Source organism: Neoarius graeffei, chromosome 13 (assembly GCF_027579695.1).
Source record: "Neoarius graeffei isolate fNeoGra1 chromosome 13, fNeoGra1.pri, whole genome shotgun sequence".
Lineage (NCBI taxonomy): Eukaryota > Metazoa > Chordata > Actinopteri > Siluriformes > Ariidae > Neoarius > Neoarius graeffei.
The window spans coordinates 64294995-64310208 of NC_083581.1; the positions used below are offsets into that span (position 1 = coordinate 64294995).

Here is a 15214-nt window from a genome sequence, read left to right on the forward strand (position 1 = left end):
TCGCTGGCGTTGGTCATGTGACGCGACTGCTGAAAAACGGCGCGGACTTCCGCCTTGTATCACCTTTCATTAAAGAGTATAAAAGTATGAAAATACTGCAAATACTGATGCAAATACTGCCCATTGTGTAGTTATGATTGTCTTTAGGCTTGCCATCCTTTCACTTGCAAGTAGTAAGTGATATGCGCTGGGATCACACACACAGCGGCTCAGTCCCGAATCATGGCTTGTTCACTTCACTCGTGCGCTGTGTGAGCTGCGCAGGGCCGGAGTGAGCACCCTCCAGAGGGCACTCGCTGTTCAGGGCGGAGTGATTTGGAGCGCAGGATGCCTGTGGAGCCGAGCGTATCAGTGTATTAGGCTTGCCATCCTTCTACTTGCAAGTGGTGAGCCTTGCGCGGCTTGCCATCCTTCTACTTGCAAGTGGTGAGCCTTGCGCATGCCCTAAATGCACTGGGATCATGTTACGCACCGTCTAAAGTCATGTGATTAGCGTATCCGCGTATTGGCATTGCTGTGTGCACAGCTAACGGTTTTAGTGTAAACGCGAATCGTTTTAAGAATGTTAATCTGATCCGCTGATTCGACGTAATGTAAACGTAGCCTCAGTCATCCTGTAGGTTGTTAGGGTCACTAGAGGCTGGGTGTGAATGGTGTTAGCAGCCTAGAGGGTCGTTACGGTGATCTGTGGGTTGTTGGCTCTCTCTGCCATCATATGAGTCACTGAAGTCAGCTGAGTCTTGATGTGGATGTATTCAGTTTTCTGGGAAGTGTGCCAATGACTGCATTATAGGTGGCTGATAAGTATGTGTCATTGAAGTCAGCTGAGTCTTGGTGTGGATGTGTGTTCAGTTTTCTGGGAAGTGTGCCAAGGACTGCATTGTAGTACTTATCAGCCACCTACAATGCAGTCCTTGGCACACTTCACAGAAAACTGAATACACATCCACACCAAGACTCAGCTGACTTCAATGACTCACATGATGGCAGAGAGAGCCAATGACCCACAGATCATCCTAATGACCCTCTAGGCTGCAAACACCATTCAAACCTGGCCTTCAGTGACCCTAACAATCTACAGGATGATCAAGAGGGTCAATGACTCATGTGACCTCAACGACTCTCCTTAGGTTTGCTTTTGGTCCACTAGATGATAAATACCTGGAACTCTCCACGAGTCAGATAGAACTGAAGAAGCCTTTCGGATGAGAGATGAAACGTCTTCAAGAATTTCAAGCAAGTCTAGTTGCCTTCTTCAGCACCTGCGATTTACGCTGACCTGGATGACTGAGAATCTTCACAGACACATAATGGTGATGTGACATGACTTACCATGTGAGTTTAACTGGAAAAATAAAACAAAGGCATGTCAGACCTTTGATGTTCTGCAGTGTCTCCTGTACATGGTACATGGTAATGACTTTGACATGAAAAGCTGCTGAACAACAGGGATTTAGACAGGGATCATGGTGATATTCCTGATTAGAGAGGTTTAAAAAAAAAAAAAAAAAAAGTAATGTCAGCTGCTAACAAGCTATGTAGTTAATGCAATAAGGTAAGCTACTTTTAAATATTATGTATAGACTTAATTATGGTTAATCCCACTTAGTTCAAGCATAGCTAGTTTTTGATTCAAGGAAATTATGTCAAGTGATTAATTTTCTATAGTTTATATTTATAAACGACTTGGACATTTTTTGCTGTTTTGAAAAGGAAATTGTACAATTAGTCCTGGGAACATTTTTCATTTGAATTGGGAAACTATACCTTATGTTGAAATATTTATTTGCCTTTTTTTTTTTAAAGGAGAACTGATGGAATCTCTGTTGGTCTCATGCACTTACCCAGAAGACTACCAGAGTTGGATTTTCCAGTTACAACAGGTAAAAAAGATAGATAGATAGATAGATAGATAGATAGATAGATAGATAGATAGATAGATAGATAGATAGATAGATAGATAGATAGATAGATAGATAGATAGATAGATAGATAGATAGATAGATAGATAGATAGATAGATAGATAGATAGATAGATCTTGCTATGCTCAATTTTAATCCATGTGTCATGCTTTTCTTTCAGCCTGAAAAGACACAAGCCTTTCCTAATCGCACGTCTCCGCCCCTCATACCGAAGAAGCACAGAAGCTGAAGTGAAAAAGCAAAGTCATGCAACAGTTACTGCACAGGGTCCCAAAGGTTACTCCAGGCACTGGTACTGGAGTAACATCCGACTTGCATGTCTAATGTTTTCCCTGCTCTAACACATCTAATTCGACTGGTAAAGTTTAGAAAGTGTGTAGGACAAGTAGTGCTCCAGGACTAGAGCTGGAAACCTGTGGTCTGCAATAGTAAACAAAAAGTGAAGACAAAAAAATGCATAACATTTTCCTTTAAATAGGATTATGTTCTGTTGATCTGATCTGCCATGTACAGTTTCTGTCCAATGAACATATTCTAGACTTGCATGCAGGAGCTTGTACAGATATGCTTTTCATCTAAATGTAATTAAAAATGTCGATTGAAATTAGATGCATCATTAGACCAGTGAATTCTTGCAAAATGCACGTACGTGCCTTTACTGAACAAAGCCACAAACCTGTCTGCTTTCTGAACAGCTTTTTCTCATAAAAACAAAATGCTTCTCAAAGATGTAATAAATTACTTTCATTGGATGTGCGTTCCTGAGCCGCTGCAGTAGATCACTCTTATCTTATTAAGCTCTGCTCTTATTCTGCAGCTGTCACTATTCTGATTTAGAACAGTCACAAACTCTGAGAAATTAAGTCGAAAGTTCTTGGTATTGTTGTCACAATAAAGCTATTCGATTTACCTCATACCTTGTCTCTCTCATGCCTGTGGGCTAGAGATCTGAGCTGATCTGGAATAGGATAGCCTCAAGTGAAAGTAAGGAAGTCATCTTTATGAGGTGAACAGTAGAGCGAACGCAAAAGCATAGACTCTGAGCCTGATACAAGCTTTGGAAGCAAACCATGTTTTTAAACAATAAATCAGAATGTCAAGGAAAGTTCTCAGAAACGGTTCACATCATCTCAAGATCAGAGCCACTGAATATTTCTTCATTCTTTACAAGAAACTGAGCTATATTTGACTCACGCTCACTCACTTTATTCTGGTCAGCGTTGCGCTGAATTTGGAGTCTATCCCTGGAACACTGGATGTGAAGCAGGTATACACTCTGGATGGGATGTCTGTCCATCACAGGGCACCATGCACACACACTTTTACACCTAGGGATAATTTATCTTAGCCAATCCACCCATCTGCATGTTTTTGGACTGTGGGAGGAAACTGGAGGCAATACATGGACATAATTAGAACACACGCAGACAATACCCTGAGCTCTGGAGAGGTGACAACACTACCCATTAAAGGGGAACTGAAGGCAAATTTTTTATCATCAAAATTCTATTTCTCATTTTATTAAATATAGGAATGCATTTTGATAGCTATTTTGTCACTGCTAGAGCAAGTTATGAGTGTTTGAAATCTGCTCTGTAATACATCAGTCCATATATCAAAGCAATGACCAGAAATGAGATTCGTTGAGACCTGTGCGAGACATTGTAGGACGGAAGTAAAACGTACAGCGGAAATCAAAGTGACCGACGTCTGCTAACGTTGTCAAAAGACGCGCGTGCCCTCCTTTGAAAGTCTGCACTATAATGACAGGTGTACTAACACCTTCTGCGCGCTTCGACAGCGCATTGATACCTTCACGCCTGTCATTATAGTGCAGACTTTCCATAGCATAGAAAATCACCACGTTTCAATTTGTGTAACTGAACTTTGTTTCATGTCACTGGTCATATAAACCTATGTAAACAGGAAAAACGTGGAAGAGTTTGGTCGCATCTAACTACAGCCCCAAAAAATACCATTGGCCATGCTGAGCCTAGCTACATTGCTAACAGGAGTAACAGCGCGTCTGACTGACTGGGAGGTCGCACAAAGCTCGGAGAGGTACAGATCAGCTCGTCTCAATTCAGAGAAGAACATATTTCATTATGGAAGTACGGTGGACTGTTCCTTTAAACTCGTTTTTGTGCAATATTTCGCTTGGAAAACAGTTTTCAAAATGGCGGCACTGACACCTGGCTGACACTTCACGTTTCGAAGTCTCGCACAAGTCTCGTGAAGATCGCGCGGATAAGCGACGCCTGCCGTGGACCAAACGAACTAAATTCAACACGGCTAAAAACCGAATAGGCCGATAAGTATAATATTTAATTGCAATTAGTTGCCAATACGAGTCACGATATAAGGTTACTAAAACCGAAAACGTAATTGAATAACACGTTAATTATGAAATAAAGCAAGTTTAAAAATGACTTCAGTTCTCCTTTAAGCCTAAACTCTAGTTTAAACCAAAGCAAATATTTGTTAGCAATAGTTGCATTTATTTTATAGAGAAAACATCTACAGAGATGCACGACACAGGAATAGATGTCTAATGCTCTTTATAGACCATGCTCAGCATAATTATTTAGTGCTGTTCCTCCAAACAGAAATTACAAAAATATCCACATAAACACCTGCTGTTAAGACTTACCATCATAAATAATGGTCAAAAGTAGAAGTGGAAAAAACAACAGACAAATCATTTGCAACAGCAAATTATAAGTTTGGTTTAAGTCCCATAGAAAGCAAAAATCTTGCAGTTGAAATGAGTATTAATAAGTGTTATGTAGCTTTAAAATGAGGAGGTAATTCCAATATTGGACACATTTTGTATAAAAATTCAACCAGCAGAATTGTGTTTAATCCCTGTACAAGCTCATTTGATAAGCCTTTTGTCCATTTAATTGTGTGATGGCAGCGCTCTATGAAATGTGTCCATTAAAGAAATGGTTAAGAGAACGTTGTTGTGACCTCAAATAGATTGATCATGTGGTTCCTGACAGTCTAGCGGTGCTGTTATCTAAGAAAATAAACAAAGCTACAACACTGAAAACTCTAGTGGCAACCATTTTAAATCATTTGATTTGGTTTATATATTTAAACTATGAAATGTGTGCATGTTCTGCTACTTTGAGATCAATGTCTATGTACCAGTGGTGTGACTCAGCCAACCAAAGCCAAAGAATGTAATTTAAGGTGAATGTGAAAGATGATTTACCGTCATTGCTCCAGGGCAGAATTAAAAAACAGAATTTTAACACCAAACATGTTTAGTCTGATTAGCTACACTTGAGGTATATGGAATTGGAAGCACAGAAATTTTATTTCCCGAAACCATTCCTTTAAAAAATTGCTACATATCTACAAACGCTAACAGCAACAAAAGAGGAGAAAAATTTTTCGAAAGGTGATACTGTTACAATTTTTGATGTGCAACTATATTACTGCAAATATGTGCCTACCATTGGGGAAATCAAAGCTTATTGTGGAAAGCCAGGTTTCATTTCTCTTTCCATAAATCAAGGTTTTAAATAAAAGTATGCATTATATTACAGGCCTTCACTGAGGCTCGCCCTCTAGTTTCTGGGTCACGCACTTGATGCGAATGTTCTCACGAAGGTTTCGCAAACGAGCGCTGCGACTTGTAATTTCCTCCACATGCGTTTTGGGGAACCAGCCCCTTTCTCCATCAGACAACCGGATGCCTTCCACCCATCCTGAGAAGAAACAATCAATGAAAATCCCTTGGAAATTGTCAAAATCATCAAATTCCATAAAACATCGAAATCCCATGATCAGTTGAATAATCTTACACTAATATCTGCTAAACTAACTGTCTGCAATTAAAAACACTTAAACTGTTGTCTGCAATGTTTGCACTCTCACACTTTGTTGTTATATGTAGATTTGTAATCCTGTAATGTTTAAAGTAGCACCATGGTCCTGGAGAAACGTTGTTTTGTTTTAACTGTGTACTGTACTAATCATAAATGGTTGAAATGACAATAAAAAAGCCTTGACCTAATTAACTAACAAAAAAAAAAAATATCCGAGTGTAAAATATTCATTATTTTGTGTCATACCATCACTTGTAATGGTTTTAGCTTGAAGGACATCCGCCTTCTCCAGTGTGAGTTCATCGTGTTCCTGGGCCTGGTAGCTCTTAATGCACTGAACCTGAGATAGATCTGCATGAACATAACACACAGCCAAAAATTTAATTTCAAATATATATCCATCCATGGGCGGCACGGTGGTGTAGTGGTTAGCGCTGTCGCCTCACAGCAAGAAGGTCCGGGTTCGAGCCCAGTGGCCGGCGAGGGCCTTTCTGTGCGGAGTTTGCATGTTCTCCCCGTGTCCGCGTGGGTTTCCTCCGGGTGCTCCGGTTTCCCCCACAGTCCAAAGACATGCAGGTTAGGTTAACTGGTGACTCTAAATTGACCGTAGGTGTGAATGTGAGTGTGAATGGTTGTCTGTGTCTATGTGTCAGCCCTGTGATGACCTGGCGACTTGTCCAGGGTGTACCCCGCCTTTCGCCCATAGTCAGCTGGGATAGGCTCCAGCTTGCCTGCGACCCTGTAGAAGGATAAAGCGGCTAGAGATAATGAGATGAGATGAGATGAGATATCCATCCATCCATTATCCATAACCACTTACCCTGTGCAGGGTCGAGGGCAAGCTGGAGCCTATCCCAGCTGACTATGGGTGAGAGGCGGGGTACACCCTGGACAAATCGCCAGGTCATCACAGGGCTGATACATAGAGACAAACAACCATTCACACTCACGGTCAATTTAGAGTCACCAATTAATCTAACCTGCACGTCTTTGGATTGTGGGGGAAACCGGAGCACCCAGCGGAAACCCACACAGACACAGGGAGAACATGCAAACTCCACACAGAAAGGCCCCCGTCAGCCACTGGGCTCGAAGCCATAACCTTCTTGCTGTGAAGTGATGGTGCTAACCACTACACCACCATGCTGCCCACAAGTATATATCCATTTTTTTCTTATTTAGAAATAAAACGCAGTAAATGCAAAAGTGATCTTACCCTCATTTTCACTTGTATGCGCTGTAGTTGGATCAGGAGGAATCATGGCTGTGATCCATCGCTGTTTGCCACTCCTGTTCAGAGAGGAATGCTTATAAAACCAGCACATAAGGCTGCTAGAGCAGATTCAAAGTATCAACCCTGCTATAAAAATCCAGTCTATGACAAGTTTCCTTTTCATTTATTTAACAAATTAAAGGAGAACTGAAGGCAAATTTTTTATTATCAAAATTCTATTTCTCTCATTTTATTAAATATAGGAATGCATTTTTGATAGCTATTTTGTCACTTATGAGTGTTTGAAATATGCTGTGTAATATATCAGTCCATATGTCAAAGCAGTGGCCATAAACGAGATTCGCTGAGACCTGTGCAAGACATCATAGGACAGAAGTAAAACATACAGCGGAAATCAAAGTGACCAACCCTGTGTCTGAAATCACTCACTCATTCACTACTCCCTACTCCCTATATAGGGAATTACTATATAGAGGACTATATAGTGAGCTCATTGGTAAAATGAAAAAACACTTTCGGACACTAGTCCGTCATGTCGTTATTTACATAATTACTGTCACACAATTAAAATGTGCCAGATCAGGCGGCTGGTGGGTTTTCAAAATAATAAGTACATGCATGTGTTTTTGTGATAAATACATATTATACTGAGTGCATTTCCCACATTAATCAATACAAAGTACCTGCATCTTTCAGTTTTTTTAAATCAAGGCTGAATACTTTCTTCTTTGCCGCTGCCTTTTATTAAATCAGATTTGAGACTTTTAATTTGATTTCTTTCAGCGCGACCGCAATGCATGATGGGATATATTGCTTTGGTAGTGACCATCATTGTACACTACTTTTCGTGATGCATTGTGGGATACTTTGAGTGCACTATATAGGGTGTAAATAATCCTTACGAAGGTTTCGGACAGCACTACAAAATGGCATCCCCACTATATAGTGCCCAATACAGTGAGTAGGGAGCGATTTCAGACACAGGGGAACGTCTGCCAACGTTGTCAAAAGACGTGCGCGCCCTCTTTCGAACGCTAATGTAATCAAGCCAGAAGTTTTGTTTGTTTTGATAGCAATCAGGAAAGTTTGAAAAAAGTAGGCAGTAATCGTCATTTAAACTCGTTTTTGTGCAATAATAATAATAATAATAATAGGGGCGGCACAGTGGTGTAGTGGTTAGTGCTGTCGCCTCACAGCAAGAAGGTCTGGGTTCGAGCCCCGTGGCCCGCGAGGGCCTTTCTGTGCGTAGTTTGCATGTTCTTCTCGTGTCTGCGTCGGTTTCCTCCGGTTTCCCCCACAGTCCAAAGACATGCAGGTTAGGTTAACTGGTGACACTAAATTGACCGTAGGTGTGAATGTGAGTGTGAATGGTTGTCTGTGTCTATGTGTCAGCCCTGTGATGACCTGGCGACTTGTCCAGGGTGTACCCCGCCTTTCGCCCGTAGTCAGCTGGGATAGGCTCCAGCTTGCTTGTGACCCTGTAGAACAGGATAAAGCGGCTAGAGATAATGAGATGAGATGAGACAATTATAGGGAACAAATTAATTAATTAATTTATTGATTGATTGATTAATTTAAAAAAAAAGTCCACCAAATAGAGGCCAGGATGTCATTCCAATGGTGTAGCAGCCATAGTCCCACCAAAAGGCACACGAAAACAAGTCCCACACCGCCAGCACAGCCCCTGCGATGCCGCTGGCAACATCACTCGGAACACCACGCCATGGATCTACAAAGCGAGCACAGAAGCACCGCCACGCAGAGCGCCGGTACGCCCCAAACCGCCTGCACAGCCGCCACAACACCACCGAGCAACATCACTCAGAACACCACGCCAAGCACTAAAGCACAGAGCGCTGGACAACCACAATGTTAAAATGAGCAACGAGCTCACTGCAGTCCATAGCTAGGAGCACAGGCATCACCCACGGCAAACCAAGGCCTGGAGGGAACCGATGCCCAAAACTGGGTCCAGAGCTACACCACAACCGGCGGACATAAACACTCAAACAAAAACAAACATCAAACTACACAAACACAATAAATAAATAAATTAATTAAATTAAATTAAAAAAGAGAGAAAAAATAAAATAATAAAAGCTCCGGTGAGAAGCAGCAGCCAGAATGTGGACGATGTACTCTCAACCAGAAGCGGAAAAAGGATGTCTCCTCCTTTTGTTTGGAAAACAGTTTTCAAAATGGCGGCACTGACACCTGGCTGACACTTCACGTTTCGAAGTCTCACACAAGTCTCGTGAAGATCACGCAGATAAGTGACGCCTGCCGTGGACCAAACGAACTACATTCAACATGGCTAAAAACCGAATAGGCCGATAAATATCATATTTAATTGCAATTAGTTGCCAATACGAGTCACGATATAAGGTTACTAAAACCAAAAATGTAATTGAATAACACATTAATTAAGAAATAAAGCAAGTTTAAAAATGACTTCAGTTCTCCTTTAAATCTGTAATTAGTCTTAAAGCAAGGCACTGGAGGAAGAACCCATTACAATGGCAGAACTTGTTAATAATTTATTATCAGTTAAAGTAAAATCAGAAGGTATAATTGAAAAAAAAAAAGCTTGTGAAATTTTGTATTTGTTAAACACATACTACATATCTATCCATTATCTGTAGCCACTTATCCTGTATAGGGTTGCAGGCAAGCTGGAGCCTATCCCAGCTGACTATGGGCGAAAGGCGGGGTACACCCTGGACAAGTCGCCAGATCATCACAGGGCTGACACATAGACACAGACAACCATTCACACTCACATTCACACCTACGGTCAATTTAGAGTCACCAGTTAACCTAACCTGCATGTCTTTGGTCTGTAGGGGAAATTGGAGCACCCAGAGGAAACCCATGCAGAGACCAGAAGAACATGCAAACGCCACACAGAAAGGCCCTCTCCGGCCGCTGGGCTTGAACCCAGAACCTTCTTGCTGTGAGGCAATAGTGCTAACCACTATACCAGGGGTTTTCAAAGTGTGGGAGAGTCAGCCCCCCCTCGGAGAGCAAATAAACAACAGCGCCCCCCCTACAATTTTTGTTGTTGCTATACTTAATGTTCCATTCGTATTTAAAAAAAAAAATGGTTGTTGTACACATTTTTTTTCTTTTTCACATTTTAAACATCTGTGCTTTTTAAAACATCTTGTTTTACACATTTTAAACATCTCATAGCATCGTTAGCTAGCACCTCTTGGCAGACGACACACTGTGGCAGTGGAGCATCTTCAGATCTAGTCCATGAAAATCTAAACTTTAAATAATCGTGGTCATACTTCCTTCTTTTTCCAGTCCCCCCAGGATTCCGCGGGCCTTTTTTGTGATTGTTGTGGGCTAAAATGTCTGATGTTGCGGGGGGGGTTCCCAAAAAAATTGCGATGAAAGTTGCGGTGTTTTTTAGGTTTTTGTTGCGATTACATTGCGGGAGGAAGTGAAAGTTGCGAGAAATTGTTGCGATTTTCTCTTTTTGTGATTAAAATTGAGTGATATGTTAAATATTAAGTTATTACTGAAAAACTATTGATTAAAAAACAAAGACACTGAGAAATGGTCCTATAAACAACTTTACCAATATAAAAGATTACCAGGACTACAAAAAATGCAGAAAAATAGGCTTTACTTATCCAAATGCACCTGTTGGTTCAAAAGTTATAGTGCAGAGAACCTCACAGCACAACATGAAGTTACCTTAAAATATAATATAAATGCCTCAGCTTTCATGTAAGAAAAAAAAACTATTAATACTAGTACTGTGTGCAGGCAGTCTCTCCTGAAGACTAAATGAAACAATAATTATAAACTAATAAAATAAATGGCTCAGGCTTCATAGAAGAAAAAAAACAATTTGAACAGAATCTCACAGTATGATGCTGAAGCTGCCTAAACAATGGAAAATAAAATACCATTTTGGCAAAAATGTTGGCATCCATTACTTTCCTGTATTAAGTAAAAAAATAAAAATAAAGTGCACACAGTCCTTCACTGTAAACATAACACACTTTCAGTAACAGAATTTAAGCCTACATAAACACTGACTCGCACATCATGCAGTGTTGCCAGATACTGCTGACGTTTTCCAGTCCAAAATATGTTAAAAATCTGCCAAAATGCACTTAAAACCAATCTGGCAACACTGCGCGCATGCTGCTTCTCTTGAACGTAAACACGGAAGTAAGGCGGAAGGTAGTCTGTCGACGTCACTTCAAGACGACGCCAACGATTGGTCAAATTTGCAGGAAAGTTGCGGTGATTGGATATAATTGTAACACCGCCCTGAATTCGCGGGGATTGGTTGAATTTGCGCTGAAGTTGCAAATCGCAACATCCTGGAGGCTCTGGGTTTTTTTGCTTGGCCCAAACTCTGTCTCCTCACTCACTGTAGCTTTAGGTACTAAAAATCGATCCATTTTGTCTCTGGTAAAGGCTCCTCACGTTGCGCCCCCCCTGAAGAACTCTGGTGCCCCCCAGGGGGGGCGCGCCCCACACTTTGAAAAGCCCTGGACTACACCATTATGCCGCCCCATACTACATGTAAAACAAGTAAATAATCAGTTTAGCTCACAGTGCTCAAGGCACCAGGAGCACTTGGTTGTGAGTTTGAAGGAATATAAGCCTCACTCTGTTTGTGACTTGAGTAGGATCTGGTATTTGAGCTGCTGGCCTTCACACAGCTGCAGAAGGAAGATGAAGCCTGAGATGCCCTGAAGCTTCTGACTCAAGTCCTTCACTTTTAGCTCACCAATCTTAGCATGCACAAACACCATGAATTTCCATGTGCTGCAGGGGGGAGAAACAATAGCACTGTGTTACCATCCTAATTTATAAACTATATTCTGTGTCAGAATGATGTTTAGTTAGTTGCCAGTCAGCACTTAATGAGTGGTTTAGAGAAAATGCTGACTTTTGCTAACACTGCAACTGTGAGGAGGGGGATAAAAGACAACAACACAGGTTCGGACCAAAAAAAACCAGATGTAACTCTCTTTTACTAACTTTCCCACAGTGCCATGTTTTCATAAATCACTCACTCTTTTCTTCGGGACAGTAAGAGGCAGTCATTAAACAGGTGCAGATACACAGGACGTGTTGGCAGTTTAAACTTTGACCCGGATATGCTCATGGTTTGTGTATCCACCTCTAACAGCTCGCCATGTTTTACTAACCAGCGAGACTGAGAGATGAGAGGGAAAATCTAAAAAAGAGAGAGAGAGAGAAGAATGAACTTTGAGAATGCATCAGATTTACCCATGCAATTTATGACATTATATCCTGTAGTACCTTTCCCTCAAAGTGTATTCTCTTGTTGAGATGAATCAGTTCCTCCATTCTCTTCATGGATTGCACACTGGAGTTGCATTCCTTTATAATCTGTATCAGCACATGAGGAGAGATTTAATCAGAGTAAAGGCTTAGTTTGTTTACAGTGTCTTTCTAAAGTATTCATCCCCCTTGGTGTTTGCCCTGTTTTGTTGCATTACAAGCTGGAATTAAAATGGATTTTGGGAGGGTTAGCATCATTTGATTTACACAACATGCCTACAACTTTAAACGTGCAAATTGTTGTTTTATTGTGACACAAACAATCATTAAGATGAAAAAACAAAAATCTGGAGTGTGCATAAGTATTCACCCCCCACATATGAAACCCCTGAATAAGAGCTGGTCCAACCAATTCACTTCATAAGTCACATAATTAGTTGATTAAGATTCACCTGTGTGCAATCAAAATGACACATGATCTGTCATATGATGTCTGTATAAATCAACCTGTTCTGGAAGGACCCTGACTCTGCTACACTACTAAGCAAGCAACATGAAAACCAAGGAGCCTCCAAACAGGTCAGGTGTGGAGAAGTATAGATCAGGGTTGGGTTATAAAAATATCCCAAACTTTGACTATCCCACGAGAGCACCATTAAATAGCAAAATAGAAACAATATGTCACCACTACAAACCTGGCAAGAGAAGGCCGCTCACCAAAACTCACAGACCGGGCAAGGGGGGCATTAAACAGAGATACAACAAAGATACCAAAGATAACACTGAAGGAGCTGCAAAGATCCACAGTGGAGATGAGAGTATCTGTCCATAGGACCACTTAAAGCCTTACACTCTACAGAGTGGGGCTTTATGGAAGAGTGGCCAGAAAAAAGTCATTGCTGAAGAAAACATGTTTGGAGTTTGTCCAACAGCATGTGGCAGACTCCCCAAACACATGGAAGAAGATTCTCTGGTCAAATTAGACTAAAACTGATCTTTTTGGCCATCATGGGAAATGCCATGTGTGGCGCAAACCCAACACCCTGAGAACACCATTCCTACAGTGAAGCATGGTGGTGGCAGCATCATGCTGTGGGGATATTTTTCATCTGCAGGGACAGGAAACCGGGTCAGGACTGAAGGAAAGATGGATGGCACTAAATACAGGGCAATTCTGGAGGAAAACCTATTTGACTTGGCCAGAGGTTTGAGACTGGAACATGTTCATGTTCCAGCAGGACAATGACCCTAAACATACTGCTAAAGCTACACTGGAGTGGTTTAAAGGGAAACATTTAAATGTCTTGGAATGGTCTCGTCAAAGCTCAGACCTCAATCCAATTGAGAATCTGTGGCATAACTTGAAGATTGCTGTACACCAACGCAACCCATCTAACTTGAAGGAGTTAGAGCAGTTTTGCCTTGAGGAATGGGCAAAAATCCCAGTGGCTAGATGTGCTAAGCTAATAGAGACATACCTCAAGAGACTTGCAGCTGTAATTGCAGCAAAAGGTGGCTCTACAAAGTGTTGACTTGGGTGGGTGAATACCTGTGCACACTCCAGATTTCTGTTTTTTATTCTTAATTTATTGTTTATGTCACAATAAAACAACAATTTGCACCTTTAAAGTTGTAGGCATGTTGTGTAAATCAAATGGTGCTAACCCCCCAAAAATCCATTTTAATTCCAGCTTGTAATGCAATAAAATCGGACAAACACCAAGGGGGATGAATATTTTTGCAAGACACTGTATCTCCTTAGCATATCCATTATTTAAAATTTTACATTGTCCATCTCAAAATGGATCAGGGGTTTGCATTTTTTTAAAGAGAATTAAAATACTTACCTTTTTCAGTTCATTAAACGCTTTGGTGGCTGTATCCTCATCTCGCGACCCAGGCATTGTTCTCTTTAGAATGTTCTGTAACAAGTTTAAATCAGTCCTATGTTGGTCTGTAGAGATGATTTGGTAAAATTGTAAAGGGAATATCTCCCATTCTTGTAAAATACCCAGGATTTAGTAATGAGGAAAGATCAATAATTGGTTAGAGGATATGCTGCCCACCTCCACCAGCATTTTGAGCCGTGTGATCCTCTGAAAAGGCAGAATGAGGAATGATGTAAGAGGAAGGCGCTGGCATATCGGGTCCTCCTCCAGACGAGCAAGGATTCCCGGGAAGCGAGGATTCTCTTGTCTGTGAAAAAGAAAAATGATCAATTCCTGGTTGAAGAGCATCAAAGTTACCTTACTCTTGCTCTGCTCTAGTGCTCTACATAAAGTCCTCTTCCACTGACCAGTCACATTGTATCCTTGAGCAAGGAATTTTACCCAAATATCAGCCTAAGCTTCTGTCAACTCCAAGCCATCGACTGCACAATGACGATGAAATGGATTCCCCATTGGCCCTACTGTATGTAAATAAGGTTCAGTGAGTAAAACTGCTTACAGAAGCCGTTGGTACGTCTGCTCCTGGTAGGCCTGGTTAGTAACGTAAGGAAGGTAAACTCTCCGTAGTGCCGGGCAGTGGTCCAGGACAATGTCACACACATCAAAGCGCAAGATGTCTGCCTCTAAACGGTGCTCAAGATCCTGTAGAAATCTAGTGGAAAAATCAGTAGGGAAGAATAAGAGGAAAAAAGTAACAAAGGCAAAGAGACAGAAGGAGTGTATGTAATTCATTTATAGAAATAATTTGATAAAAAGTGACAGATGTAAGGAGATGTCACTAAAAACACAGCTACCATGCTTACTTCATACAACCCCGATTCCAAAAAAGTTGGGACAAAGTACAAATTGTAAATAAAAATGGAATGCAATGATGTGGAAGTTTCAAAATTCCATATTTTATTCAGAATAGAACATAGATGACATATCAAATGTTTAAACTGAGAAAACGTATCATTTAAAGAGAAAAATTAGGTGATTTTAAATTTCATGACAAC

The 15214-nt window shown here is 41.0% G+C and overlaps 2 protein-coding genes across 7 annotated transcripts in view; one reads left to right on the forward strand and one right to left on the reverse strand.

The window, feature by feature from the left end:
* LOC132897030 (uncharacterized) overlaps positions 1-2837 on the forward strand; it is a 40880-nt gene extending 38043 nt beyond the window's left edge. The window contains exons 10-11 of one of the 2 annotated variants that reach the window (XR_009656223.1): positions 1807-1883; positions 2084-2106. Coding sequence is in view for 1 of the 2 variants with exons in the window: in XM_060938320.1 (XP_060794303.1) it covers positions 1807-1883; positions 2084-2152 (146 nt within the window). In the remaining variant the exon portion in view is untranslated. Of the gene's footprint in view, positions 1-1806; positions 1884-2083 lie in introns of both variants that reach the window. The other variant, XM_060938320.1, reaches the window with a different exon arrangement.
* Positions 2838-4367: 1530 nt separating this feature from the next.
* Positions 4368-15214, reverse strand: part of arhgef19 (Rho guanine nucleotide exchange factor (GEF) 19) — a 51093-nt gene continuing 40246 nt past the window's right edge. For all 5 annotated transcript variants that reach the window (XM_060938318.1, XM_060938319.1, XM_060938315.1 and 2 more), the window contains 9 exons: positions 14719-14871; positions 14337-14466; positions 14118-14192; positions 12289-12378; positions 12039-12202; positions 11629-11787; positions 6976-7049; positions 6006-6110; positions 4368-5639 (listed from right to left, as the gene is read on the reverse strand). In XM_060938318.1, coding sequence (XP_060794301.1) covers positions 5482-5639; positions 6006-6110; positions 6976-7049; positions 11629-11787; positions 12039-12202; positions 12289-12378; positions 14118-14192; positions 14337-14466; positions 14719-14871 — 1108 coding nt within the window. In that variant the 3' untranslated portion in view covers positions 4368-5481. The remainder of the gene's footprint in view (positions 5640-6005; positions 6111-6975; positions 7050-11628; positions 11788-12038; positions 12203-12288; positions 12379-14117; positions 14193-14336; positions 14467-14718; positions 14872-15214) is intronic.